We start from the raw sequence: 27,251 nt of genomic DNA on the forward strand, positions 1-27,251 counted from the left end.
TAATTGTGGAGACTCTCTCGGTCTCTGTCACTCTCTGTCTCTCTCTCTCTCTTTCTCACTGTCTCTCTCTGTGTCTTGTACGCTCTGTCGGTCTCTCTCTCAATTAAATTCAATTTTCAATTCAAAAGGCTTTATTGGATTAGGAAACATATGTTTGCATTGCTTATTTCCCTTTTGTTTATTGTCTACTTCCATTGCTTTGGCAAAGGAAATAAGCAATCAAAAATGAACAGTAAACATTACGCTCACAAAAGTTTTAAAAGAATATAGACATTTCAAATGTTATATTATTGGCTATGTACAGTGTTGTAACAATGTGCAAATAGTTGAAGTACAAAATAAATAAACAAATACATATAGTTGTATTTACAATGGTGATAGTGCTCCACTGATTTCTGTCTCTCTCTCTCTCTCTCTCTGTCTGTCTGTCTGTCTGTCTGTCTGTCTGTCTGTCTGTCTGTCTGTCTGTCTGTCTGTCTGTCTGTCTGTCTGTCTGTCTGTCTGTCGTACAATTAAAGTCAGGAGGTTGTTTTCCCTTCCTATCTGGGTGAATATTGTTAGCGAGCAATTATACCCCAAGCCTACATTTTTGATTTCAAAGAGTTTGTTGTGTTATCATGTTCTGATTTAGGACTGAATAGTGACTTGGTCAAGGAGGCGAGGCTGGGGAGCTCTAGACTAGCTCTGTAGCAAGAAAAGTGTAGGTCCCGGGTAATGCACCGCAGCTTTCATCACTTCCAAACTGTAACATCTCCACTTTTCGTTCTGTAAATATGCAAATGGATGTCTCTTGATTCAATTCATGTTTATTTTTGTCCCAGGGAGTTTTTGTTCTTGTCAGTTTATTTTTACATGTAAATAATAACTTATTTAAGTCATTAAAGTGTGTTTATGCGTCATGTTGGAACACTTTATTATTGGGCTGCATTAATGAGTTCAGTCATCTGAAGAGCCAGGTTTTAATGATCCGGACTTCAGTGGACTGAACAGTAACAGTGCAGCACTGAGGAGAGATAATGATCTGTATGCTGTTTGATGCTCCTAAAATCTCCCTCTCGAGACTATACACTGGCTACACATATCTAGGCTGACTATTTGCTTGCACCCCTGTGTTCAGTACTTGTATACAGCAGATTGTCAATGTGTCATTCTGTAACGTCCCAATGCACTGTTACATTATACATCACAGTGCTACCATGCCTGTAGGGTTTACTGTGTAGTATGTCCCAGTCGGCTGTGTTCAGTCTGTGTAGTAGCTGGTCTGAGGTCAGTGAGGAGGTGGATTAGCGAGGACAGGCTCCTCTGCTCTCTCTCTGTTTGCCCAATGACAAGAATGAGTCCCGTGCGCTGGGATCTGCACTGCAGTACCTCTGGCTGCTGTTGCACTGGCCACTGTGCTTGTCTTTGTACAAACTGAGAGGTGTGTGTGTGTGTGTGTGTGTGTGTGTGTGTGTGTGTGTGTGTGTGTGTGTGTGTGTGTGTGTGTGTGTGTGTGTGTGTGTGTGTGTGTGAGAGACTGTGTGTGTGTGTGAGAGACTGTGTGTGTGTGTGAGAGACTGTGTGTGTGTGTGAGAGACTGTGTGTGTGTGTGAGAGACTGTGTGTGTGTGTGAGAGACTGTGTGTGTGTGTGAGAGAGACTGTGTGTGTGTGTGTGTGAGACTGTGGCCGAGCTCCCTGCCATCCAGGACCTCTATCCCAGGCGGTGTCAGAGGAAGGCCCTAAAAATTCTCAGACTCCAGCCACCCAATTCATGGACTGTTCTTTCTGCTACCGCATGACTAGCGGTACTGATGCACCAAGTCTGGAACCAACAGGACCCTGATCAGCTTCTACCACCAAGGCATAAGACTGCTAAATAGTTAGTCTGGTAGCTATTTGGTTAACTGTTTAACTATCTGCATTGATATTTTTGCACATACTCTTTTGACTCATTACGCTGCTGCTACTGTTTATTATCTGTCACTTTACCCCTACCTATATGTATACATCTACCTCAATTACCTCGTACTCCTGCATGTCAACTCAGTACTGATACACCGTGTATGTAGCTGAGTTATCATTACTCATTGTGTATTTATTATTACTTTTATTATTACGTGTTTTACTTTTCTGTTAATTCTCTAGTTTCTCTCTTTCAGCATTGTTGGGAAGGACCCGTATGTAAGCATTTCACTGTTAGTCTACACCTGTTGTTTTCAAAGCAAGTGACAAATGAAAATGTATTTTATTTTATTTGCGTGTGTGCGTGTGGGAGTTGTGTTTGTGTAGTCGTAAGCGTGTGTGAGCAAGAGATACTGAGACATCTTGGTACATTGTCACGCCCTGACTTTAGTTATATTTGCTTTCTTTATTATTTTGGTTAGGTCAGGGTGTGACGAGTGGTTTGTTTAGTTTTTGTATTGTCTAGGTTTTTTGGCTTGTCTAGGGTTTTTTGGTTATCTATGGGGATTTTGTATTGTCTAGGGGTATGTAGGTTTATGGTGGCCTGAATGGGTTCCCAATCAGAGACAGCTGTTTATCGTTGTCTCTGATTGGGGAGCCTATTTAGGTTGACATTTTCCATGTTGGTTTTGTGGGTAGTCGTCCATGTTTAGTTGCCTGGATGCACTACGTTGGCTTCACCTGTCGGTTTGATATTTATTGTTTTGTTGGCGACATCGTTAAATAAAGAAGTATGTACGCTCACAACGCTGCGCCTTGGTCCACTCCTTTAAACGGACGTGACATACATGCAGTAAAAGCGAGCATTTGAGATATTGTTGTGGCAAATCTGATTACCAGAGTCAATTTGTGTCCCTGAGAAAAACAATCTAGTCGATGGGAAGAATATCACCCATGTATCAGGAAGGCAGCATAGATACCCACTGCCACAGCAGCCAGTCATCCAGCCAGCCAGTGATTGAATGGAGATGAATGGGAAGGAAAGACTAATTTCAAGCCTCTTGTCACAGCATGTAATCGCCTGCTGCAGAACACTGACTGACTTTGATTAATTGGTCTAGTGGTTTCTAATTTGCTCATATTACAGGGATGAGCAGTGTTGTTGTGTCTAGAAGTGCTTACAAATCTTCCCTGCCTGCTGCCATGTTGTTGTTGTTGTTTGGGGACTTGTTGCTAATGCTATTGGTCTCGAACCCCAGGCTGTAGTGACTCCGCAACACTGTGATGCAGTGCCTTAGACCACTCTGAAGGCCGATTGGATCATTTCTAACAAATCAGAGTATCAAAGCCAATGACTCATTTTCAAAATGCTGCTTTACCCACGTGTTTAGCAGGACAATAACCTACAACACAAGGCCAAATCTACACTGGAGTTGCTTACCAAGAACGCAGTGAATGTTCCTGAGTGGCCAAGTTACAGTTTTGACTTAAATCTGTTAGAAAATCTATGACAAGACCTGAAATTGTCTAGGTCACCAACACCTTGACAGAGCGTCCAGAATTTTGAATAGAATAATGGGCAAATATTGCACAATACTACTGGTGGGCAAAGCTCTTGGAGACTTACAGCTGTAATCACTGTCAAAGGTGATTCTAACATGTATTGACTCAGGAGGGTGAATACTTATCTAATCAAGGTGTATTAGTATTTTATTTTTCATCAATTTTTTTGGTGTTCAAATTTTTCTTCCACTTTGAAATCAGAGTGTTTTGTGTAGATCAATGACAAAAAAAATCACAATTACCTTAATTTCAATCCCACTTTGTAACGCAACAAAATGTTTAAAAAATCTAAGTGGGTAATACTTATGATACCCACTATAGATACCATCCATAAACACTATGACACAAAACATTTTCAACCACATTTACAGCTTGTTGTAATACCAGTTTGTTGTAGTCATTAATACCAGTTGAGGAGCTGTACCACTGAATGAAATAGCATATTATATCACACATCACCAGCCTCTATAGGCTGGCAGTGGTATGAAGTTGTTGTGTCACAGATACCATTGGTCAACTGGCTGAGCAGAGTAAGTTCCTTAACTTCCTCCAACCCTTCACTAAGATCCTTTTAAAGGGATTTTACCACACAAAGGGCAGCAACCACACCCTTCCCTTACCCTTCCTTTCCACCAAAGTCCAATGGCTTAGTTTGATTCACTAATTGACGATTTAGTGACTGTGGGGAAACAAAAATTGGTGCTTCCAGGAACTGACTGGGCAGCTTACTGTAAATGGCAGCATGTATTTTGGGTGCCATTGCTGTTAAGAATTCCGTTGCTCTGTACTCGGGTCTAGGCTGAGAACAGCTGAAAGGGGTTTTCAAAACCTTTTTATATGTGTGAATGTGAGAGGTCAGATATGCTCTCCATTCACTGTGTTATTACTACTCTCCTCTAGCAAAGACCAATGGACTCTAGAAATAAAGACCAATGGACTCTAGAAATAAAGACCAATGGACTACAACCCCTTTAAACTTCTCCCACCCACTTAAGTCCTCCTTGGGGGGAGGCCCCTAAACACAGACAATTCCAGTCCCCCCTCTCGTGCCTGCCTGTAGAGTGGGTGGTGGTGATGACTAAGTCTATCAGTCACCATATGGCCGTGACTAGCCTTATAATCTGGGTTTATGGCTGGGGAGTGGCCCCAGCATCTGGAGCAGGCCCACTGCAGAGCGATAGAGGGAGAGGGAAGGAGAGATAGACCTATCGATGGAGGCGTAGATGGCTCGCCAGAGGAGAGGAAGAGGCGAGCTGGGGAGCGTTGGAGTCAGCCCTATACCATAGCTCAGGGCTGGTTGGTGGTTTGATGGGTGAGAGGAGGAGGAGGGTGGTGGCGGAGGAGGAGGAGGAAGAGGCCAGGCCCTGCATCTACCTCACCAACCTGATGTTTTACATTTTACATTTTTAATTGAACCTTTATTTAACTAGGCAAATCAGTTAAGAACAAATTAGTCATTATTTACAATGACTGCCTACCCCGGCAAACCCGGACGATACTGGGCCAATAGTGCACTGCCCTATGGGACTCCCAATCACGACCGGATGTGATACAGCCTGGCTTCGAACCAGGGACTGTAGTGACGCCTATTGCACTGAGATGCAGTGCCTTAGACCGCTGCGCCGCTTGGGAGACCAGTCCCAGGCTCGGTGCTCCCTGCTGGCCATGTGCTGGTTCTGGCCAGGAGGCTGTGAAGCAGAGAAGGACCTGTTTCTGTGCTCGGCCCTGCTCACCCTCAGGCAGCTGCTAAAGGACAAGCTGGCCCAGCTGCTATATGACATGGCTGGATGAGTGGCCTGTGAGAAACCTACTGTCCCCGACCCATGCACTGGACTCCTGGTAACACACCTCTGCCTTTTCTAGGTGTTTGAGCACGGTTTATTATAGGCTGCCACAGTATATACTGTAGTGTCATATGTTTCTTCAGTACAGATTCCAGGTCATGCTAGTAGTGGGATACTGTATCACTGGTGTTTTGTGCTTTACACTTCTCCAACCTGCCTCTACTGATGATTTATTGAACTATATAGATTGCATACAGTACATTAATGCATAGCAGCTCCCCACTGGATCAATGGTCAGTTCAATTCACTCTGATATACTACTAGGTCAAGAAGGCATATTTAATTATTTGGATCCCCATTAACTTTTGCAGAAGCAGCAGCTATTCTTCTTGGAGTCCACAAAAAAACCAAAACATGACAAGTAACAAAACACTGATTGATACACTGATAGTCAACGACAGTCACACACATTTGAAATACAAACCATTTTTACCAACAATACAACTGTAGTGCTAGCATTGGGCTACTGTATCACTCTTCCTCTTCTATTTAATACAAAATAATATTGGTACTTTTTACCCCTTTCGTGATATCCAATTGGTAATTACAGTCTTGTCTCATCGCTGCAACTCCCGTACGAACTCGGGAGAGGCGAAGGTCGAGAGCCATGCGTCCTCTGAAAAATGACCCCGCCAAGACGCACTGCTTCTTGACACACTGCTCGCTTAACCAGGAAGCCAGTAGCACCAATGTGTCGGAGGAAGCACGGTACAGCTGGCAACCGAACTCAGCGTGTATGCGCCCGGCCGCCACAAGGAGTCACTAGAGCGCGATGGGACAAGGACATCCCAGTCGGCCAAACCCTCCCCTAACCCAGACGACGCTGGGCCAATTGTGCGCCGCCTCATGGATCTTCCGGTCGCAGCTGGCTGAGACACAGCCTGGGATCGAACCCGGACCGGTAGTGATGTCTCTAGCACTGCGCTGCAGGCCCCCACTCCTCCTCTTCTATCTCAGTATTAATTTGCACCCAGGATAGTCCTACTGGTTTGTCAACCTGTCTCTGTGAAGAGTTTATTACCAAGTAGGTCAGAGGGAAGGTTGGCTTGGCTGTTACTGGTTTTATGGTTGTGCTTTGTATTAGGGACTGTTCTGTGGGTAGCCTGCTAGATGCCCAATCGGATGTTATCAGACATCCTCTGTGGCAGGTTTGTGGCCCAGCGGTAGTATTGGCTATCACCATTCTCTGTTTTATATCAGGGCACCAGGTCATGCGGCTAGCAGGTTTCACCATGCTTCTTCCTGTGCTTTCAATTTATATGAACTGGTCTCATGTTGAGAAATTGTTCACTACAATATTAGTGTCTTTCCTATGCTGTTGTTTTGTATCAGTCATATTTGGCAGGTAGGGGTGCTGCTAGCGTTTTCCTACTTTGTTGTTCTAGTCGTGGGGATGCAATATAATACTGTTGTTCTCAACCCCCTATGGGGACTCCTCAGAATGGATTTTAATCTGAGGGTGTTTCGTTATTAAAACATTCACTCTGAAGTTTCCTCAGAGACCCCGGTGGAATAATATTTGTTTAGAATGAATAATAAAGCATATAATGGGAATAGCAGAGGGACTGGGGCCCTCCCTCCCTGTTTGATTTATGAGAAACTGTCTTTATTTATTGAGCCCTAAAAAGCAGATGGCAACATGACACAATAGGCCTAACCTGAGGGATGAATCTGCCTCTGTCAGAGCCTTACTGTGGTGTGACAGGACACTCTCCTGTGAGCAATGGGCTGAGCCGGCCCGAGGGACGCCCCGTATTTTATCCCCGGCTTTACACTTTAGACGTTCCATTCGGGTTTGTTTATTTTCGTAAAAAGAAATTATTTTGGCGCCTGGAGGATTCTTCTTTGATTTGAAAAGCGGTTCATAACTTAAAGTAGGCTGAGCCTTCTGCTTTTAATGACTGTTTTAGTGTCTGGCGGTGAGAGGGGAGAATGAACAGTATCCGGCTTCACTCAACTGTTTGATGTCTAGCGGTGAGAGGGGAGAATGAACAGTATCCGGCTTCACTCAACTGTTTGATGTCTGGCGGTGAGAGGGGAGAATGAACAGTATCCGACTTCACTCAACTGTTTGATGTCTGGCGGTGAGAGGGGAGAATGAACAGTATCCGGCTTCACTCGACTGTTTGATGTCTGGCGGTGAGAGGGGAGAATGAACAGTATCCGGCTTCACTCGACTGTTTGATGTCTGGCGGTGAGAGGGGAGAATGAACAGTATCCGACTTCACTCGACTGTTTGATGTCTGGCGGTGAGAGGGGAGAATGAACAGTATCCGGCTTCACTCGACTGTTTGATGTCTGGCGGTGAGAGGGGAGAATGAACAGTATCCGGCTTCACTCGACTGTTTGATGTCTGGCGGTGAGAGGGGAGAATGAACAGTATCCGGCTTCACTCAACTGTTTGATGTCTGGCGGTGAGAGGGGAGAATGAACAGTATCCGGCTACACTCAACTGTTTGATGTCTGGCGGTGAGAGGGGAGAATGAACAGTATCCGACTTCACTCAACTGTTTGATGTCTGGCGGTGAGAGGGGAGAATGAACAGTATCCGGCTTCACTCAACTGTTTGATGTCTGGCGGTGAGAGGGGAGAATGAACAGTATCCGGCTTCACTCAACTGTTTGATGTCTGGCGGTGAGAGGGGAGAATGAACAGTATCCGGCTTCACTCAACTGTTTGATGTCTGGCGGTGAGAGGGGAGAATGAACAGTATCCGGCTTCACTCAACTGTTTGACAGCTCTTGTTTGTCTTTGGGCTGTGTTTGTTTCTAACCTCACTGTATATGAATAATATTTGAATAACATGTCAGTGGAGCCAGGTTGGAGTGCGTTCTGACCTTGGCTTAGGAGACGTTGGGAGACACAATCGACCTACCTCATCCCCATATTGTTTTTATTTACTTTTCTGCTCTTTTGCACACCAGTATCTCTACTTCCACATCATCATCTGCTCATTTATCACTTCAATGTTAATCTGCTAAATTGTCATTACTTCACTACTATGGCCTATTTATTGCCTACCTCCTAATGCCTTTTGCACACACTGTATATAGACTTTATTTTTTTCTATTGTGTTATTGACTGTACGCTTGTTTATTCCATGTGTAATTCTGTGTTGTTGTTTGTGTCGCACTGCTTTGCTTTATCTTGGCCAGGTCGCAGTTGTAAATGAAAACTTGTTCTCAACTAGTTTACCTGGTTAAATAAAGGTGAAATAAAAAATTTAAAAATAAAAATTTGTTCTGACCTTGGCTTAGACGACACTTGGATGTGTTTGGCTGCCAGTGTGTGTATGAAAGAGAGGTGTTGTGGATGACACCTTCCCCGTGTGTGGAAAATACCAGGCTTGTTAATCACCCCAGTTGGCGAGCAGGAGTAGTAATCTCTCCACAAACCGCTCCTCTTCACAAACAGCACCTTCTGACCTCTACAAGGTCAACATGATTAGGATTTCACATGAACAATACCTAGCCTTTGCGATCACATTGGAGTTTGTGAAAGAGATCATCAACATATATCCAGTGTTATATCTTTAGTGAAGTTATATTTTTAGTGAACCACATACTTTCAGACATTCCGAAACCTTTTAGACACTCATTTTGGTTGCATTCTCGGAATGCCGTTAACTACAAGGGGTTGGGAGCTAGTAGAATGAAATATCATGTTTCTATGCTGAGACATTAGTGAGGCTAGTTATTTGTGTTATGTGTTGGAGTGGTCTGCCCCCACAGACCTGAGCCTCTAGTCAGGTGACCTGGGTTTGGAACAAAATAGTCTCTGAGTGTCTCTCAGCTACAGTAGTAGCCTCTACTAGGCTTTCACCTCCACGTCGGCGAGCGAGGCCTGGAAGCCAAAGCTACTCAGCTTGTGACCTCGGGTAGCTTTGTTTGCAAACACTGGACTCAAATCCCCCTCAATTGTCACACCAGACGCCTCAGTAAGATGTTGTTTTCCGTGACGCATAGCTTCTAAAGATAGGCTTAGACTCATGTTTTTCTTCAAAAGCACCCAAAATACTTAATTAAAGGGCCCCTCCTCCCTACAGCATGACCTGTGTTGTTGTCAGTCCAGATGAATGCCCCCCTCTGCCCCTGAATCCCCCTGGCCTGTTGAACAGATGCAGCTATTCCTGACAGTGTCACAGTATATCCAGCAGCCCAGAAGAGTCCTCATTGTATTGATGTGTTGAGGCTGCATGGCCAGTAACACTCGCAGCCTGGCCTCTGCATTATACTCTCTGGAAACTGACCAGGGTCACGTGGACCAGAGATGGGATGGTAGAGAGAGAGAGCGTGAGGGAGGAATGCCCCTCCGTTTGCATTGTCCGGCCGTCCACTCCGATTGATATGCAGATTGGTGCAGGCAGCAGTTTTTTGTCAAATGCCTACACTCTCAGAACCTCTAGGATCAGGATGAATAGCTAGATCCCATCAAGTACAGTCCAGTCAGCACCAACCAAGTATGGTTTATCGGTCAGACACAGTCCAGCCGTGATGCCAGCGTCCAGGCCGGGTAGGCTGCATAGGAAGGGCTGTAACCTGGCCCGTAGGACCCAGAGACAGGCCACAGCAGCCTGGAGGCTCCTCTACAGTCTGCTCTTCATGGTGAGTAGGACAGAGAGGGATTGAGATCGAGAGGCTTGATGATTGCCATGGGAGTAGAGTTGACTGTTTGGAGAGGGAAGGACAGCAGTAGTGGGTATATGGGGTTCTGGTGTGGCGATGGGTATTAACCTCTATGGCTCAACATGTTTTAGGGCTGTAGGTGCTGTGACAGATGCTGAAACTATTCCTCATGGTGAGAGGGAGATGTCTGGCTTTACAACACGGATAGGAGATGGGTTCTCCAATTTGGGCTAATTGACAGGATAGGATTCAGCTCATTCTACCTAGCATTCCCACAGGCTTTATGCTTGTGAAATCAGAAAAACCCCACAGTTCTGGGTTTAGTTTTGGGTTAACCGAGGGATGTAGAATTGAGACTAGCGCTGTCGGACGTGCTTGTCCGAGCCGGCTTTGCAGGTCTTAATTGGATATTTGGGTTAGTCGTCAGGTGTTGGACTCAGACTGTGTTGTTGGGATTGTTGTGTGAGACAGAGACTTCTGAGTCACGTCTGAGTCTCTCTCTCTCTCTCTCTCTCCCTCTAGTCATGCTCTTACAGGTCACTCTTATTAAGAACTGATTCAAAGTCCTGCTGCGAGAAAGGGAGAATCCCTGTGTGTGAGTGGGTGTGTGTATGCATCCATGCCTGTGTGTGTAGCTCTGTGTGTGTTTTCTCCAGATCCTCTGTAGGCCTAGGACCTCAGTGACTGCAGCAGCAGAAACAAACTGCAGGCGAGAGCCGCACACAATTACTGCTATCTGTCTGCGTGAGGCAGGTTTGCCTCTGAAGCTGCCGCAGGGTCTTTGAATAATATGTCAACATGATATTCTTCAACCCTTTTTCCTCCTTGAGCTGGTCTCCAAGCCTTTCAGCTGCAATATGGAGAAGCTTTGGTCTGTGTTAGTGTGTGGGTGAAACATATCCACTACATTCAGTGTGTGTGCGTGTGTGTGTGTGTGTGTGTGTGTGTGTGTGTGTGTGCTCGCCTGTATGCGTGAGTCTGTTATTTTGTAAATCTACAGTCTACAGCAGTATAGAATCCTGTCAGTGTGGTGCTCTCCTCTCAGTAGCATAGTGGGACAGCTGAGTCTCAGTGTAATTATCATTGCTCACGCAGAGACCCAGAGCTGCTGATTGGGTGGTCCTGTCTAGAGGCCAGCCTAGCCTATCCCAGGCCTGAATCCTCTTTCCCTCAGTGGGTCCCTGAGCCACCAGCCTCCTGAGCCCAGCCCTATGCCGTAACTATACTTCTCCCACACTGCTGCCCAGTGACTTCTCTGTCCTCTCTACAGATTAGTTTTGAAGCTGCTTTGGCACCCGGTCTCCTGATTGGCCATGCTATAATTAGCTATGAGCTGCTGGCTTAATAGAGGACTTGATTTGGGTCCTGCTGGGTTGTTTACAGTGTATTGATTTGTATGGTGTGAATGTGTGTGCGCTGTGCAATATTTATGGTGACAAGCAAGGTATTTTCTGAGACTTGCTTTTTTTAATGTAACGATCAGCGTTTCTCTCACTCAAACACACACACACACACACACACACACACACACACACACACACACACACACACACACACACACACACACACACACACACACACACACACACACACACACCTGTCAGTACTGGCACTGTAGAGATACTAGAACTATAGGAGCCAATCACAGCCCTGAGCCGATCACACAGCTAGGACTGTGTGATACTGTAAACTTGTTAAGTTGCGCTCTAAGCTATGGTTTAGTTTTTGTGTGCTTCGTACTGTATGACAGCTTGTTATGGTGATCGTTTTTGACATACAGTTCGTTCGGAAAGTATTCAGACCCCGCGAAAACAGGATTTTAGAAATTTTAGCACATGTTTTAAAAATAAACAGAAATACCTTATTTACATAAGTATTCAGACCCTTTGCAATGAGACTTGAAATTGAGCTCAGGCACATCCTGTTTCCATCGATCATCCTTGCGATGTTTGTACAACTTGATTGGAGTCCACCTGTGGTAAATTAAATTGATTGGAGATGATTTGGAAAGGCCTTGTCTATATAAGTTCCTACAGTTGACAGTGCATGTCACAGCAAAAACCAAGCCATGAGGTCGAAGGAATTGTCCGGAGAGCTCCGAGACAGGATTGTGTTGAGACACAGATCTGGGGAAGGGTACCAAAACATTTCTTCAGCATTGAAGGTCCCCAAGAACACAGTGGCCTCCATCATTCTTAAATGGAAGAAGTTTGGAACCACCAACTCCTCCTAGAGCTGGCCGCCCGGCCAAACTGAGCAATCGGGGGAGAAGGGCCTTGGTCAGGGAGGTGACCAAAAACCTGATGGTCACTCTGACAGAGCTCCAGAGTTCCTCAGTGGATATGAAGGACACCCATCTCTGCAGCGCTCCACCAATCAGGCCTTTATGGTAGAGTGGCTAGACGGAAGCCACTCCTCAGTAAAAGTCACATGACAGCCCGCTTAGAGTTTGCCAACAGGCACCTAAATACTCTGACCATGAGAAACAAGATTCTCTGGTCTGATGAAACCAAGATTGAACTCTTTGGCTTGAATGCTAAGCGTCACGTCTGGAGGAAACCTGGCACCATCCCTATGGTGAAGCATGGTGGTGGCTGCATCATGCTGTGGGGATGTTTTTCAGCAGCAGGGACTGGGAGACTAGTCAGGATCGAGGCAAAGATGAACGGAGCAAAGTACAGCGAGACCCTTGATGAAAACCTGCTCCAGAGCACTCAGGACCTCAGACTGGGTCCGAAGGGTCACCTTCCAACAGGACAATGACTCTAAGCACACAGCCAAGACAACGCAGGAGTGGCTTCGGGACAAGTCTCTGAATGTCCTTGAGTGGCCCAGCCAGAGCCCAGACTTGAACCCGATCTAACATCTCTGGAGAGACCTGAAAATAAGTGCCCAGCAACGCTACCCATCCAACTTGACAGAACTTGAGAGGATCTGCAGAGAAGAATGGGAGAAACTCCCCAAATATCAATCAATCAAATGTATTTATAAAGTCCTTTTTATATCAGCCGATGTCACAAAGTGCTATACAGAAACCCAGCCTAAAACCCCAAACAGCAAGCAATGCAGATGTAGAAGCATGGTGGCTAGGAAAAACTCCCTAGAAAGTCAGGAACCTAGGAAGAAACCTAGAGAGCAACCAGGCTCTGAGGGGTGGCCAGTCCTCTTCTGGCTGTGCCGGGTGGAGATTATAACAGTACATGGCCAAGATGTTCAAACGTTCATAGATGACCAGCAGGGTCAAATAATAATAATCACAGTGGTTGTAGAGGGTGCAACAGGTCAGCAGCTCAGGAGTAAATGTCAGTTGGCTTTTCATAGCCGATCATTCAGAGTTAGAGACAGCAGGTACGGTAGAGAGAGTCGAAAACAACAGGTCCGGGACAAAGTAGCACGTCCGGTGAACAGGTCAGGGTTCCATAGCCACAGGCAGAACAGTTGAAACTGGAGCAGCAGCACGACTAGGTGGACTAGGGACAGCAAGGAATCATCAGGCCAGGTAGTCCTGAGGCATGGTAATCGTGCTCAGGTCCTCCGAGAGAAGAGAAAGAGAGAGAATTAGAGGACACCGGATAAGACAGGAGAAATACTCCAGATATCAGACTGACCCTAGCCCCCCGACACAAACTATTGCAGCATAATTACTGGAGGCTGAGACAGGAGGGGTCGGGAGACACTGTGGCCCCGTCTGACTATACCCCTAGACAGGGCCAACCAGGCAGGATATAACCCCACCCACTTTTCCAAAGCACAGCACTAGAGGGATATCTTCAACCACCCTGAGACAAGGCCGAGTATAGCCCACAAAGATCTCCCTGACGGCACGAACACGAAGGGGGGCGCCAAATACATGTGTGCCAAGCTTGTAGCATCATACCCAAGAAAACTTGAGGCTGTAATCGCTGCCAATGGTGCTTGAACAAAGTACTGAGTAAAAGGTCTGAATACTTATAGTACCAGTCATTAGTTTGGACACACCTACTCATTCAAGGGTTTTTCTATGTTTTTTACTATTTTCTACATTGTAGAATAATAGTGAAGACATCAACTATGAAATAACACATATGGAATCATGTAGTAACTAAAATGTGTCAAACAAATCAAAATATATTTGAGATTCTTCAAAGTAGCCACCCTTTGCCCTTGAAGACAGCTTTGTACACTCTTGGCATTCTCTCAACCAGCTTCATGAGGAATGCTTTTTCAACAGTCTTGAAGGAGTTCCCACATATGCAGAGAACCTGTTGGCTGCTTTCACTTCACTCTGCGGTCAAACTCATCCCAAACCATCTCAATGGGGTTGAGGTCAGGTGATTGTGGAGGCCAGGTCATCTGATGCAGCACCCCATCACTCTCCTTCTTGGTCAAATAGCCCTTACACAGCCTGGAGGTGTGTTTTGGGTCATTGTCCTGTTGAAAAACAAATGATAGTCCCACTAACCGCAAACCAGATGGGATGGCGTATTGCTGCAGAATGCTGTAGTAGCCGTGCTGGTTAAGTGTGCTTTAAATTCTAAATAAATAATTATCTTCTGTATACCATCCCTACCTTTTCACAACACAACTGATTGGCTCAAACGCATTATGAAGGAAAGAAATTCCACAAATTAACTTAACAAGGCACACCTGTTAATTGGTGACTACCTCATGAAGCTGGTTGAGAGAATGCCTAGTGTGCAATGCTGTCATCAAGGCAAATGGTGGCTACTTTGAAGAGTCTAAAATCTGAAATATATTTTGATTTGTTTAACACTTTTTTTGGTTACTACATGATTCCATATGTGTTATTTCATAGTTTTGATGTCTTCACTATTATTCAACAATTTAAAAAAGAAAGAAAAACCCTTGAATGAGTAGGTGTGTCTAAACTTTTGACTGGTACTGTACGTAAATGTGATATTTCCGTTTTATATTTGTAATACATTAGCCACCAATTTAAAACCTGTTTTTGCGTTGTCATTTGGCGGTATTGTGTGTAGATTGATGAGGGGGAAAAATACAATTTAATACATTTTAGAATAAGCCTGTGATGTTACAAAACGTGGAAAAAGTCAAGGGGTCTGAATACTTTCCGAATGCACTGTATATCTATGTGGTAAGATAAACAAGATAAAAGTCCTTGTGATCCTAGTAAGCTTTGTGTACATGTTACTCATGCAGTCCCTAACCTGTCTCTATCGCCCACTGTAGAGCGTGGAGACGGTGTGCATGCTGTACCACACCTTCCAAGAGGGCTCCGGGGGCTTGGAGGGCCACAAAGACCCCCCACACCCAGGGGCCGAGCCCACACTGCTCAGACCCTGCCCCCGACACATGAGTGCCACCGAGAGGCTCCGCAAGGTCATCCAGGAGCTGGTGGACACAGAGAAGTCCTATGTCAAGGTAATGATTTGTTATCTGGCTATTATGTTTGTTTAAGATAATGGCAAATTTCCCCGAAACAGTCAATTCAGTTGCGCCAGGATGAGCTGGAAAGAGAAAGCCACTGAATAGTACCGAGACACGGTCTGTGTGGACCTACCTACCTACCTACCTACCTACCTAGCTACCTACCTACCTACCTACCTACCTACCTACCTACCTACCTACCTACCTACCTCAATCTCTCTCTCTCGCGGTCGGTCTCTCTCTCGGTCTCTCTCTTTCTCTCTGTCTCTCTTGCTGTCTCTCTCTCTCTCGGTCTCTTCTCTCGGTCTCTCTCGCTCAATTTCTCTCTGTCTCGGTCTCTCTCTCTTTCTCGGTCTCTCTCTGTTGGTCTCCTATCTCTCTCTCTCTGTTGGTCTCCTATCTCTCTCTCTCTCTCTCTCTCTCTCTCTCTCTCTCTCTCTCTCTCTCTCTCTCTCTCTCTCTCTCTCTCTCTCTCTCGATCTCTCTCTCTCTCGATCTCTCTCTCTCGATCTCTCTCTCTCGATCTCTCTCTCTCGATCTCTCTCTCGGTCTCTCTCTCTCTCTCGGTCTCTCTCTCTCTCTCTCTCTCTCTCGGTCTCTCTCTCTCTCTCTCTCTCTCGGTCTCTCTCTCTCTCGATCTCGATCTCTCTCTCTCTCTCTCTCGGTCTCTCTCTCTCGGTCTCTCTCTCTCTCTCTCTCTCGGTCTCTCTCTCTCTCTCTGTCTCTCTCTCTCTCTCTGTCTCTCTCTCTCGCTCAATCTCTCTCTCGCTCAATCTCTCTCTCGGTCTCTCGCTCAATCTCTCTCTCTCTCGGTCGCTCGCTCAATCTCTCTGTCTTTCTGTCTCTCTCTTGGTCTCTCTCTGTGTGTCACTCTGCTCTCGGTCAATCTCTGCTCTAGGGGTCTCTCTCTCCAGTGTTCATCTCTCTGTAGGTGCTGGCTCTGTTATGGAAGGTCTGGGCATCTCTTCCTCTCAGGTGCTCTCTCTAATCTACTGTCTCTCTCGGATCTTGATAGCTCGTCGGTCTCGGCCTACTCTCTGCTCTGCATGCGGTCTCTGGTCTCTCTAACACATTAATTATGAGCTCCTTTCATGATTTCCACCTTGTCTCTCTCTGTCTTTCTTTCTCTCTCTCTGGGAGGCGGTGGGTGGGTGATTTGTAGAGGGGAGGAGAATGCCTTCCCAGCGTCCTCTGCAGCGGCTGTAACCATTTGTCTGTGATGTGCTGCGTTGGCTGTGCGGCGGGGGCCGTAAATCAGCCTAATAGGAATATCACCAGTGAAGCCCTGACGATCCACAGCCACATTAAAACACAGGGAGGAGAGAATGGAAGAGGGGGAGATAACGGATCACTTCTGGGGGGATTGAATAACTGTTGATACCGATAGCAGCCCTATGATGCAGTGTTAGATTCCCTATCACTAACCCACCTCTTGTATTTTTCCTCTTTCTGTCTGTCTGTCTTTCCTTCCTCCAGGACCTGAGTTGCCTGTTTGAGATCTACCTGAAGCCACTGCAGAACGAGACCTTCCTTACACTGGACGAGGTAGAGGAGGGTGCCCTGGGATGAGGGAGTGGAGGGGTTTAGAGGGATGGGAGGGGGGGATGGTGGGATGGGAGAGGGGGTTTTGTAGCTTGAGAGGGGGGTTTGGTGCAATGGGAGGGGGGGTTGGTGGGATGGGAGGAAGAATGGGGGATGGGAGGGAGGATTGGATGGGGGATTGGTGAGGGAGGATTGGATGGGAGGAAGGATGGAGGATTGGATGGGGGATTGGGAGATGGAAGATTAGATGGGAGGAAGGATGGAGGATGGGGGATTGGTGAGGGAGTATTGGATGGGAGGAAGGATGGAGGATGGGGGTTTGGGAGATGGGGGAGGGAGGATTATATAGGAGATGAGATGGGGGATTGGGAGATGGGTGAGGGAGGATTGGATGGGAGGAAGGATGGAGGATGGGGGTTTGGGAGATGGGGGAGGGAGGATTATATAGGAGATGAGATGGGGGATTGGGAGATGGGTGAGGGAGGATTGGATGGGAGGAAGGATGGAGGATGGGGGATTGGGAGATGGGGGAGGGAGGATTAGATTGGAGGAAGGATGGGGGATTGGAGGATTAGATGGGAGGAAGGATGGAGGATGGGGGATTGGGAGATGGGGGAGTTAATAGAAATTTAGAATTTTAGGAGGTTGGTTCATATGAGGTCACAGATTGAGAGATGGATAGCTTGATTAGATTTGGGTGGGGTTAAATTCATTTCTAGTAGCAATAAACACTAAGGACCTCCCCTTCTTAAAACCCTTACTGATATCAGACCAAAACATTGTTAAAATGATGCTTATACCTCCCATTGCATTATAGTCTTCCATTTTTAATCGATACACAATTGACTCTTCTCTCAGGTTAAGATTAGTCCTTATGTGTCGGTCCCTCCTCTGTGAGCCCAGAAGGCCATGGCTGGGGAATGCTAATGGAGACCCACATCCAGTAGCTAGTGAACACTGATGTGAACTGAGTATGACCTCAGTCTCAGGACGACACTCTCAAAGGAGAGATCCATCGATACACACTGAGCAGTGGGGCTGATTAAACCAACATTATCGGTCACTCAGACGTGTCTAGGCACACAGCGGACAAGAGAGCAAGACACCCTGAACACCTTTTAATGATGGTGTGAGAGAGCGAGAGACTGGGAGATTGTGCTTTTTATCCCTTAACAGAGAGTACCCAGTGGCAGAATACATGAACACTGTGACTGACGCAAAATGAAGCAAAGCTTTGAATATGTACAGACTCAGTGAGCATAGCCTTGCTATTGAGAAAGGCCGCTGTAGGCAGACCTGGATCTCAAGAGAAGAGGCTATGTGCACACTGCCCACAAAATGTGGAAACTGAGCTGCACTTCCTAACCTCCTGCCAAATGTATGACCATATTAGAGAGACATATTTCCCTCAGATTACACAGACCTACAAAGAATTCGAAAACAAATCCAATATTGATAAACTCCCATATCTATTGGGAGAAATACCACAGTGTACCATCACAGCAGCAATATTTGTAACCTGTTGCCACAATAAAAGGGTTAACCAGTGAAGAACAAACACCATCGTAAATACAACCCATATTTATGTTTATTTATTTTCCTTTTTGTACTTTAACTATTTGCACATCATTATAGCACTGTACTTAGCCATATGACATTTGAAATGTGTCTATTCTTTTGAAACTTGTGAGCGGAATGTTTACTGTTAATTTGTTATTGATTATTTAACTTTTGTTAATTATATATTTTCACTTTCTTTGGCAATGTGAACATGTTTCCCATGCCAATAAAGCCCTTTGAAATGAATTGAATTGATAGGAAGAGAGAGAGGCTGTTCCTAAGTGCCTCTCACCTGAGACATCAGAGGGGGATGTTAACTAGTGACTGACTGCTGTAGAGATAGCTATCTCTGACTGACTGCTGTAAAGAGATAGCTATCGCTGACTGACTGCTGTAGAGATAGCTATCGCTGACTGACTGCTGTAGAGAGATAGCTATCGCTGACTGACTGCTGTAGAGAGATAGCTATCGCTGACTGACTGCTGTAGAGATAGCTATCGCTGACTGACTGCTGTAGAGATAGCTATCGCTGACTGACTGCTGTAGAGATAGCTATCGCTGACTGACTGCTGTAGAGATAGCTATCGCTGACTGACTGCTGTAGAGATAGCTATCGCTGACTGACTGCTGTAGAGAGATAGCTATCGCTGACTGACTGCTGTAGAGATAGCTATCGCTGACTGACTGCTGTAGAGATAGCTATCGCTGACTGACTGCTGTAAAGAGATAGCTATCGCTGACTGACTGCTGTAAAGAGATAGCTATCGCTGACTGACTGCTGTAAAGAGATAGCTATCGCTGACTGACTGCTGTAAAGAGATAGCTATCGCTGACTGACTGCTGTAAAGAGATAGCTATCGCTGACTGACTGCTGTAAAGAGATGACTGACCAGGCTCCTGTCTCTCCTTTCCTTTAGATGGATAGTCTGTTTGGCAGCCTGCCAGAGATGCTGGACTTCCAGAGGGTGTTCCTGCAGACGCTGGAGGAGAGGATCGCCTCTTCACCTGACTTCAGCACACTGGAAACCCCTGTGCAGTTTAAGGTATGACACACTGTTTGTGACCCTTGTGTTGCAACTGCCTCTGCCAATCCATCTCTCGTCATACATGCGTGATATACACACACTTAGATGACATGATTAAACCGCATACTCATAGACGCATTAACCAATGAGCACACACCAATGACATAGAAATATGTGAAATCACTCCCCCAAACCTTCTTCATTACTATAGATGAGCTATGATGAACAGTGAGTGTCCTGTCACACGTTGAGATATATCTGTATTTATTATTGCGAGATTGTTACAGGTTCACACATGATTGATTTACTACATCGACATGGCATCGGATCCATTTTGCCATGGAGAATTGTATGTTGATAAAAGCACTGTACTCAGGGGTTAGAGAGGGCAGGCCTGGGGGATTTTAAATACTGTCCCGTGAGAGGGAGGTGAGAGTGGTCAGGTCACGACTTCACATGTTCTCTCCATCTCGCTCTCCTTCACACATTCTCTCTCTCTCTCTCTCTTATTCCAGAAGCTTCTCTTCTCTCTGGGTGGATCCTTCCTGTACTACGCTGATCACTTCAAGCTCTACAGTGGCTTCTGTGCCAACCACATCAAGGTCCAGAAAGTCCTGGAGAGAGGTACGGGTCTCCCCTCTACCCACCACCCCCAACCTGCCCGAAATACCCCCTTGCACCTCCATTGCATCATCCCCACCAACCCCAGCACTCTATGTAAATGACATGGTTGACTAGACGCCTACGGTCCAGCATCAATAATGAACTCCATTAAAATGTCTCTGAGTGGAGCTACTCGCTTGGTGAAGTGATGCAATCCCACTTTACTTCAACCTCTCCTCGTATTCACTCAATCATTCCAGACTCCCATATTCTCTTTCATATCAACTCAACTGTAAATGGCTTCCCACTGTAAAACTGTGAAAGTGGCTAGCTGGAGTGCCCCCATTGTGCTGCACAGCTAACGAAGGCTGGTCTATAATGAGAGAAAGACCATGAACCGCAGACAGGGGGAGTGCTAGAAATGTTGAGTGTCCCTGTTTATATGTGTGAATATAAATGTTGAACTTAATTTATGCCCGCAACGTTGGCCTCTTCCTCTGGTTTGGGCACGCTGCCCAGCGCAGAATGAATGAAACCGAGCAGGTGGGGAAATTACACCCCGGTGCCTCTTAAATTCTTCCCATTACAAGATTACGCGTTGCATTCCTAGAAGCAGGTACCGAAATGGAGTTTTAATAGCGCAAGGATAATCTTGCAAGCGGCTTTGCATGTTCCTCAACAGTCTCTGATGAAGCAGAATGAACTGAAGTAGGAAACCGCAGCGTAAACATGCATTAGAGCAGAACTCTGCATCACAGCACAACCCAGTCCATCAGAGCACAGCATAACCCAGTCCAGCACAGCACAACCCAGTCCATCAGAGCACAACCTAGTCCATCAGAGCACAACCCAGTCCATCAGAGCACAACCCAGTCCATCAGAGCACAACCCAGTCCATCAGAGCACAACCCAGTCCATCACAGCACAACCCAGTCCATCACAGCACAACCCAGTCCATCAGAGCACAACCCAGTCCATCAGAGCACAACCCAGTCCATCAGAGCACAACCCAGTCCATCAGAGCACAACCCAGTCCATCAGAGCACAACCCAGTCCATCACAGCATAACCCAGTCCATCACAGCACAACCCAGTCCATCACAGCATAACCCAGTCCATCACAGCATAACCCAGTCCATCAGAGCACAACCCAGTCCATCAGAGCACAACCCAGTCCATCACAGCATAACCCAGTCCATCACAGCACAACCCAGTCCATCACAGCACAACCCAGTCCATCACAGCACAACCCAGTCCATCACAGCATAACCCAGTCCATCAGAGCACAACCCAGTCCATCAGAGCACAACCCAGTCCATCACAGCATAACCCAGTCCATCACAGCACAACCCAGTCCATCACAGCATAACCCAGTCCATCAGAGCACAACCCAGTCCATCAGAGCACAACCCAGTCCATCAGAGCACAACCCAGTCCATCAGAGCACAACCCAGTCCATCACAGCACAACCCAGTCCATCAGAGCACAACCCAGTCCATCAGAGCACAACCCAGTCCATCAGAGCACAACCCAGTCCATCAGAGCACAACCCAGTCCATCAGAGCACAACCCAGTCCATCAGAGCACAGCATAACCCAGTCCATCAGAGCACAGCATAACCCAGTCCATCACAGCACAACCCAGTCCATCACAGCATAACCCAGTCCATCAGAGCACAGCATAACCCAGTCCATCAGAGCACAGCACAACCCAGTCCATCAGAGCACAGTCCAGCTCAGTACAACAAAGCCTAGCACAGCAGAGCCCAACACAACTGAACGAGGGCGTTCACAGAGAATCTGTGGGTGTCTGTCAGCGGTTCTAGTAATTACACATTCTCGCTCTGCCAACGTGGTGCCGGGCCAATGTGGTACTGGGCCCCTTCTCGCTACGCATACACTTTTTGTGTTTACTCGTTTACTCATTAATTGCCTGCCAATTACTGTGTGAAGTGTCAATGCAGCTGCCTGTCTCTGTGGCTCAGAGTGCTATAATTAATACTCTAATGGCCTCTCAATCCTTTCACACATGAGACACACAGCGAGGTGGCAAGAAATGTCTACACCTGACCTCCAGGATGCCTCTCAATGTGTTACAATACTACACTGTGCTTGATTTGGACTGAAATAGGTGCCGGTACTCATTTTGGGTGCCAGTATTGTTTATATTTAGGTGCAGGAGCTCCACAATACCTTTGAGCTAATATTCTATGAGAGGAACAGGAGCTCAAGCAGTAGAACATTTGAGGTGCCGGTCCTCTGCTCTGGTGAGCTCCTGCCCAAGCCTAGACCACACAGCACTCACTATTAGACATCTCTCCTCGCTATGCACACTGTGAATGAAAATCACTGCTGTGGTTGTTTTGAATCATAGTGTCTTTTGAATGGTATTGTTTGCAATGGAGTGGCAGTCTCATGTCCAAACCATGTTTTACAGTAGCTACCTGCAGTGTTGCCATTTTACTGCAGTGGTGAGGAGTAGCCTATACTGCCTCCATGTGGACAAGTATTATTGCACCAAGATACAGTGGTGGGTCTATTTAGCATCACTAGGCACAGTCCTCCAAGCGTGCTACAGAATGAAAGATGTGACTGAACAACTTACATGTACAGGGCTTGGTAAATAAGTCTGTTTGTCGTCTACAGCTAAGACTGATTGGTCCTTTAAGGAGTTCCTGGCTGCGAGGAACCCTACGAAGCAGCACTCCTCAACCCTGGAGTCCTACCTGATCAAGCCAGTCCAGAGAGTGTTGAAATACCCTCTACTGCTGCGAGAGCTGGTTTCTCTCACTGACACAGACAGCGAGGAGCACTACCACCTCACAGGTAACTTGAAGACTCACACACTGACACAGACAGCGAGGAGTACTACCACCTCACAGGTAACTTGAAGACTCACACACTGACACAGACAGCGAGGAGCACTACCACCTCACAGGTAACTTGAAGACTCACACACTGACACAGACAGCGAGGAGCACTACCACCTCACAGGTAACTTGAAGACTCACACACAGACACAGACAGCGAGGAGCACTACCACCTCACAGGTAACTTGAAGACTCACACACAGACACAGACATTAACCCTTCCTTTCCCTCCTCTGTGCCCACAGAGGCCCTGAAGGCCATGGAGAAGGTGGCCAGCCACATCAATGAGATGCAAAAGATCTATGAGGACTATGGCTCTGTGTTTGACCAGCTGGTGGCAGAGCAGAGTGGCCCTGAGAAGGAGGTAACTATACTGTAATGTACCCTGCGCTACCCTCTTCTTCCCTTACAGCAGCTTTCATCACTCTCACTTACATCTTCAATCTAGACACGTAGTTGGACTAACACCAGCACAGCCTGAATTTTCTGCACAACCATTAGGGTCAATTTAATATATTCATCCTAGTGATGTATATCTCTTACAGAAAACTGGTTGGAAATAGCCAAGTTCCCGTATAGATACTTCCTCTTTAGATACTCAACAATCACCCAACAGAGAGAACTTTTTTGTGCTAGACGAGTGGCACAGGTCCCTGTACAGATACAGTACTTACTATGTCCCTCACATACTGACTGTGGCCCATGGCCTTTCCTTCTCTCTCCCAGGTCACAGAGCTTACCATGGGAGAATTCCTCATGCATTCCTCTGCCGTCTGGCTCAACCCCCATCCCTCTCTGGGCCGCATGAGAAAGGACCCCGAGATGACTGTGTTTGGTGAGTTAGAAAGACATTGTACCGTTACTGCGGTATCATGGGAGAGAGAGTGCCTGGCCCTTGCCAGAGCCTGGTAGCAGTCTCTCTCAGCCTGGACTCCACTGGATTAACACAGACACATGTAAACACAACACACATTTTATGGCTAGCTATTAGATAAATGTATTGTATATCCACAAAAATATGTTGCTGTTCAGTGTTATACCAGTATAGTTTGGGGTTTTATGGATACATTGTAGTGCCAATGTGCTGTAAACTCAGATCGAAAATTTTCTGACAGGATGGATTCCTGTGTAAACTCTCAAAGTTGTGCTCAAAGTTTTCATTTCGTTTCTCTCATCAGTGTTCAAGAAGGCAGTGATACTTGTCTACAGGGAGAGCAACAAGCTCAAGAAGAAGATGGTGAGTTCTCTTTCATTTACTTTCATATGCCTTTGATGCCAGCAGTGCCTAACATCTCTCTCTCTCTCGTGTGTGAGCAGACCACCCCTCGCTTGGCACACTCCCATGGAGACCTGGACCCCTTCAAATTCCGCTGGCTCATCCCGCTTTCTGCACTGCAGGTCCGACTAGGCAACACTGCAGGTAAGAGACACACACACACACACACCCCCCCCCCCCCCTTCTGGCTCTCATTAACTACCAGAGATCATATTCTCTTGGATATTGAAACTAAATTTAGATGTCTTGATTAAAAGGATCTTCTCCAATCCCTTCCTCCTAAGGTACTGAGACTACCTGCATCTGGGAGCTGATACATACCAAGTCTGAACTGGAGGGAAGGCCAGAGACGGTCTTCCAGCTGTGTAGCAGGTAAGAGAGAGCAGTAGTTCTGACTGGATCTATAGCTCTGGTCCTTGAGGGCCACAGAGTATGCTGTTTTTTCTTTATCCTCTTAATCAGAGACTACCTTCTACAAGGTCAGGGGTTGCATGGGCTCTCTAGCCAATCAGTTGTCCATTGAGTGTCTGGGGGAAATAAGCACCAGCAGGACTGTAGTCGCAGAGAAGTGGGACCCTCCTGTTGTAGACTGTGTGAATTAGCCCTGCTCTCTCAGAGCATGGTACCGCTGTTTCCCTCCACAGTGTCCCAGAATGCAAAGTGAACATCATCAAGGTCATCCGCTCCATCCTCCGGGAGAACGTCAGATGGAACATGCTCCCGGCCGAGATGAGGTGTAAGGAGCGCCTCACGCCTTTACGCAGCACCCTGCCCTCCTCTGCCAGGATAGGTGAGTTTCATCCCTTAAAATAACACTGCTTAGATTTTTTATCTTTAGACAACATGACCTTGACTTAAACCTTATAAGCACTCATTGACTTACTGTACATACAGTAGTGTTTGTGGCCAGATATTAGTGAATGTATTGCTCAGTTGGCAGCTGTCTCTCGCTCTCCCCCCACCAGGTTCATCCAGAGCCTCCTGGCTGTGTAAGCAGCCCCTGCTGGATCTCCCCACCCCAGCCAGCACACTCAAACCTGGCCAGCCTGACTCAGACGAGGGCAGCCTGAGCAGCGGCACCCACAGCTCCTCTGACGCTCCCCCAGCTGACGGTCCCACACAGCACAAGACACTGTCTACCCAAAAGGCCTGGTCTCGGGGAGGCCAGCGGCCCTCTGGCTTCAGCTCTGTGAAGGAGTCATACATCCTGAGTGATGAGGACGATGAGTTCAGTGAGGCTGGAGGGAGCTTCCCCTCCTGTGCCATTGAGGCCCAGTTTCTCAGTTTGAGGCTGTCAGAGGAGGCAGCTTCCTCCCGGGCGCCGGCCCCCCGCGTGCAGCCAGAGGGAGCAGAGGTGAACACCCCGGAGAGCCAGCCCAAACTTGTTCGGGGCCACTTCTGCCCAGTGAAGAGGAAAGGTAGCAGCCAGCGGGCGCTACTGAGTCTGAGGGAACACAGCCGTTCCCTGGACAGCCAGACGGACCTGGCAGCCATGGACCTCAGCGCTCTGCTGGAGAGAGAGTTCAGCGTACAGAGCCTCACCTCCGTGGTCAACGAGGACTGTTTCTACGACCCTACGGACACTGGCAGTGCCCCTAACTCCTCATAGGGTCAGGAATAGACACAAGGAGAGGAGCCAAAGCTCTGCCCAGCGCCCGCTCCATGCCTTAGGGCATTGGAAACCCCGGTTCAGTTCTGTCCTAGTCCCAGGGTATCTGTTGTGCCTCAGCTCTGAAGTTAAACTGTGTTCCTTTGAGAGCGTGCAATTGGCATATCCCACTTGCTTAGGTATGCACAGGTGTAAAAGGAAAGATGAGCTACATGGTTGTCCCCCTAGAGAGACGAGGCGACTCGGTCCCTGATAATTACTGCAATGAATCTGCTGAGCACTAATGTACAACTACGCTCTGCCTACAGCCCTGCTCTTCTGTATATGCCTCTGCCCAGCGTTCTCAATAATATGAATTGGCTTCCTCTACTTGTCTCCTTTACATAGGTGAGAGTAACATAAGGAATAGACTTTGTTCACCTTCCAGTTCATTCATGTCAGAGAGAAGAACGATGATGAGAGGATTCCACTTTAGAGACTCACCCTAAGAGCTTCACTTAAACTCAGACTTCTTGAGCTGTAGGAAGTATATCTAAATCGACAGGAGAGGATGGAAATTGATTTTGTGACTTGCTGTACATTGTTTGCAAAATGTTTTTTTAACTAGGCAAGTCAGTTAAGAACAAATTCTTATTTACAATGACGGCCTAGGAACAGTGAGTTAACTGCCTTGTTCAGGGGCAGGACGACAGCTTTTTACCTTGTCAGCTCGGGGATTCAACCTTTCGGTTACTAGTCCAACGCTCTAATCACTAGGCTACCTGCTGCCCCTGTATTTGTACTTCAAGTGGATTTTTGTTTTGAAAGAAATGTTTATTTATTGATAGTTGTAACTTTTTATTGCTTTGTAAAATACATATGGGGTTGGCTTGAATTGAAGAATCTGGTATGTTTCACCTAGTTAATGGTTTCCAGTGTATTGAAGTCATCCTCCCCCAGGAGTGTTGCTTACAATGTACATAGGCATTGTCAAAGTAAAAGGATTTCATTCAAATGTGTTGTCAACTTGCCCTGTTTGTAGCTCCCATACCCGAGTAGCTGGACTATAACTTCATTTGAATCTGTGATATTATTACACATACTGACATTGTACAGGTAGAAACGGCTGTAACTTGCAATAAATACACTATCTGGGATATTTTGTAAAGGTACTTATTATTTAGCTGTTGCATCTTGAAGATGCTGTTGAGACATCCTATTATCTGACAACTCTTCACCACCACATACTCTCCCTCTCGGTTTGCCCTCAACTCAACTGTAAACATGCCTTTAATGCTAGCATACCAATGAATGTGAACCATAATGAACTGTTTTATAAATAAACATTTTTTATCTGTGAGAGCAGGTTGTTTTATCCCTAAGTCTGGCTTTGAGAATCTATATCCTTGTCTCCTTGACAGGTAAAGCACAGGTAAGATGAACGGTTTATTTCCAGCTCTATCCCAGTTGATGAAGCTGTCAGAGAA

The 27,251-nt window shown here is 46.6% G+C and overlaps 1 protein-coding gene across 4 annotated transcripts in view; it reads left to right on the plus strand.

The window, feature by feature from the left end:
* The window catches only part of LOC139553730 (rho guanine nucleotide exchange factor TIAM2-like), a 106,544-nt gene extending 79,420 nt beyond the window's left edge, over nt 1-27,124 (plus strand). The window contains exons 1-14 of one of the 4 annotated variants that reach the window (XM_071366337.1): nt 1,520-1,859; nt 2,140-2,161; nt 15,105-15,296; nt 16,779-16,847; nt 19,322-19,447; nt 19,945-20,053; nt 22,677-22,856; nt 23,146-23,264; nt 23,627-23,735; nt 24,079-24,137; nt 24,218-24,320; nt 24,461-24,548; nt 24,821-24,966; nt 25,142-27,124. In XM_071366337.1, coding sequence (XP_071222438.1) covers nt 1,792-1,859; nt 2,140-2,161; nt 15,105-15,296; nt 16,779-16,847; nt 19,322-19,447; nt 19,945-20,053; nt 22,677-22,856; nt 23,146-23,264; nt 23,627-23,735; nt 24,079-24,137; nt 24,218-24,320; nt 24,461-24,548; nt 24,821-24,966; nt 25,142-25,785 — 2,034 coding nt within the window. In that variant the 5' untranslated portion in view covers nt 1,520-1,791 and the 3' untranslated portion in view covers nt 25,786-27,124. Of the gene's footprint in view, nt 1-1,519; nt 1,860-2,139; nt 2,176-9,622; nt 9,894-15,104; nt 15,297-16,778; nt 16,848-19,321; nt 19,448-19,944; nt 20,054-22,676; nt 22,857-23,145; nt 23,265-23,626; nt 23,736-24,078; nt 24,138-24,217; nt 24,321-24,460; nt 24,549-24,820; nt 24,967-25,141 lie in introns of those variants that run through there. The other 3 variants (XM_071366338.1, XM_071366336.1, XM_071366335.1) reach the window with 3 other exon arrangements.
* Nucleotides 27,125-27,251: the final 127 nt, after the last annotated feature.

The sequence above is a fragment of the Salvelinus alpinus genome, chromosome 25 (assembly GCF_045679555.1).
Source record: "Salvelinus alpinus chromosome 25, SLU_Salpinus.1, whole genome shotgun sequence".
Classification (NCBI taxonomy): Eukaryota; Metazoa; Chordata; class Actinopteri; order Salmoniformes; family Salmonidae; genus Salvelinus; species Salvelinus alpinus.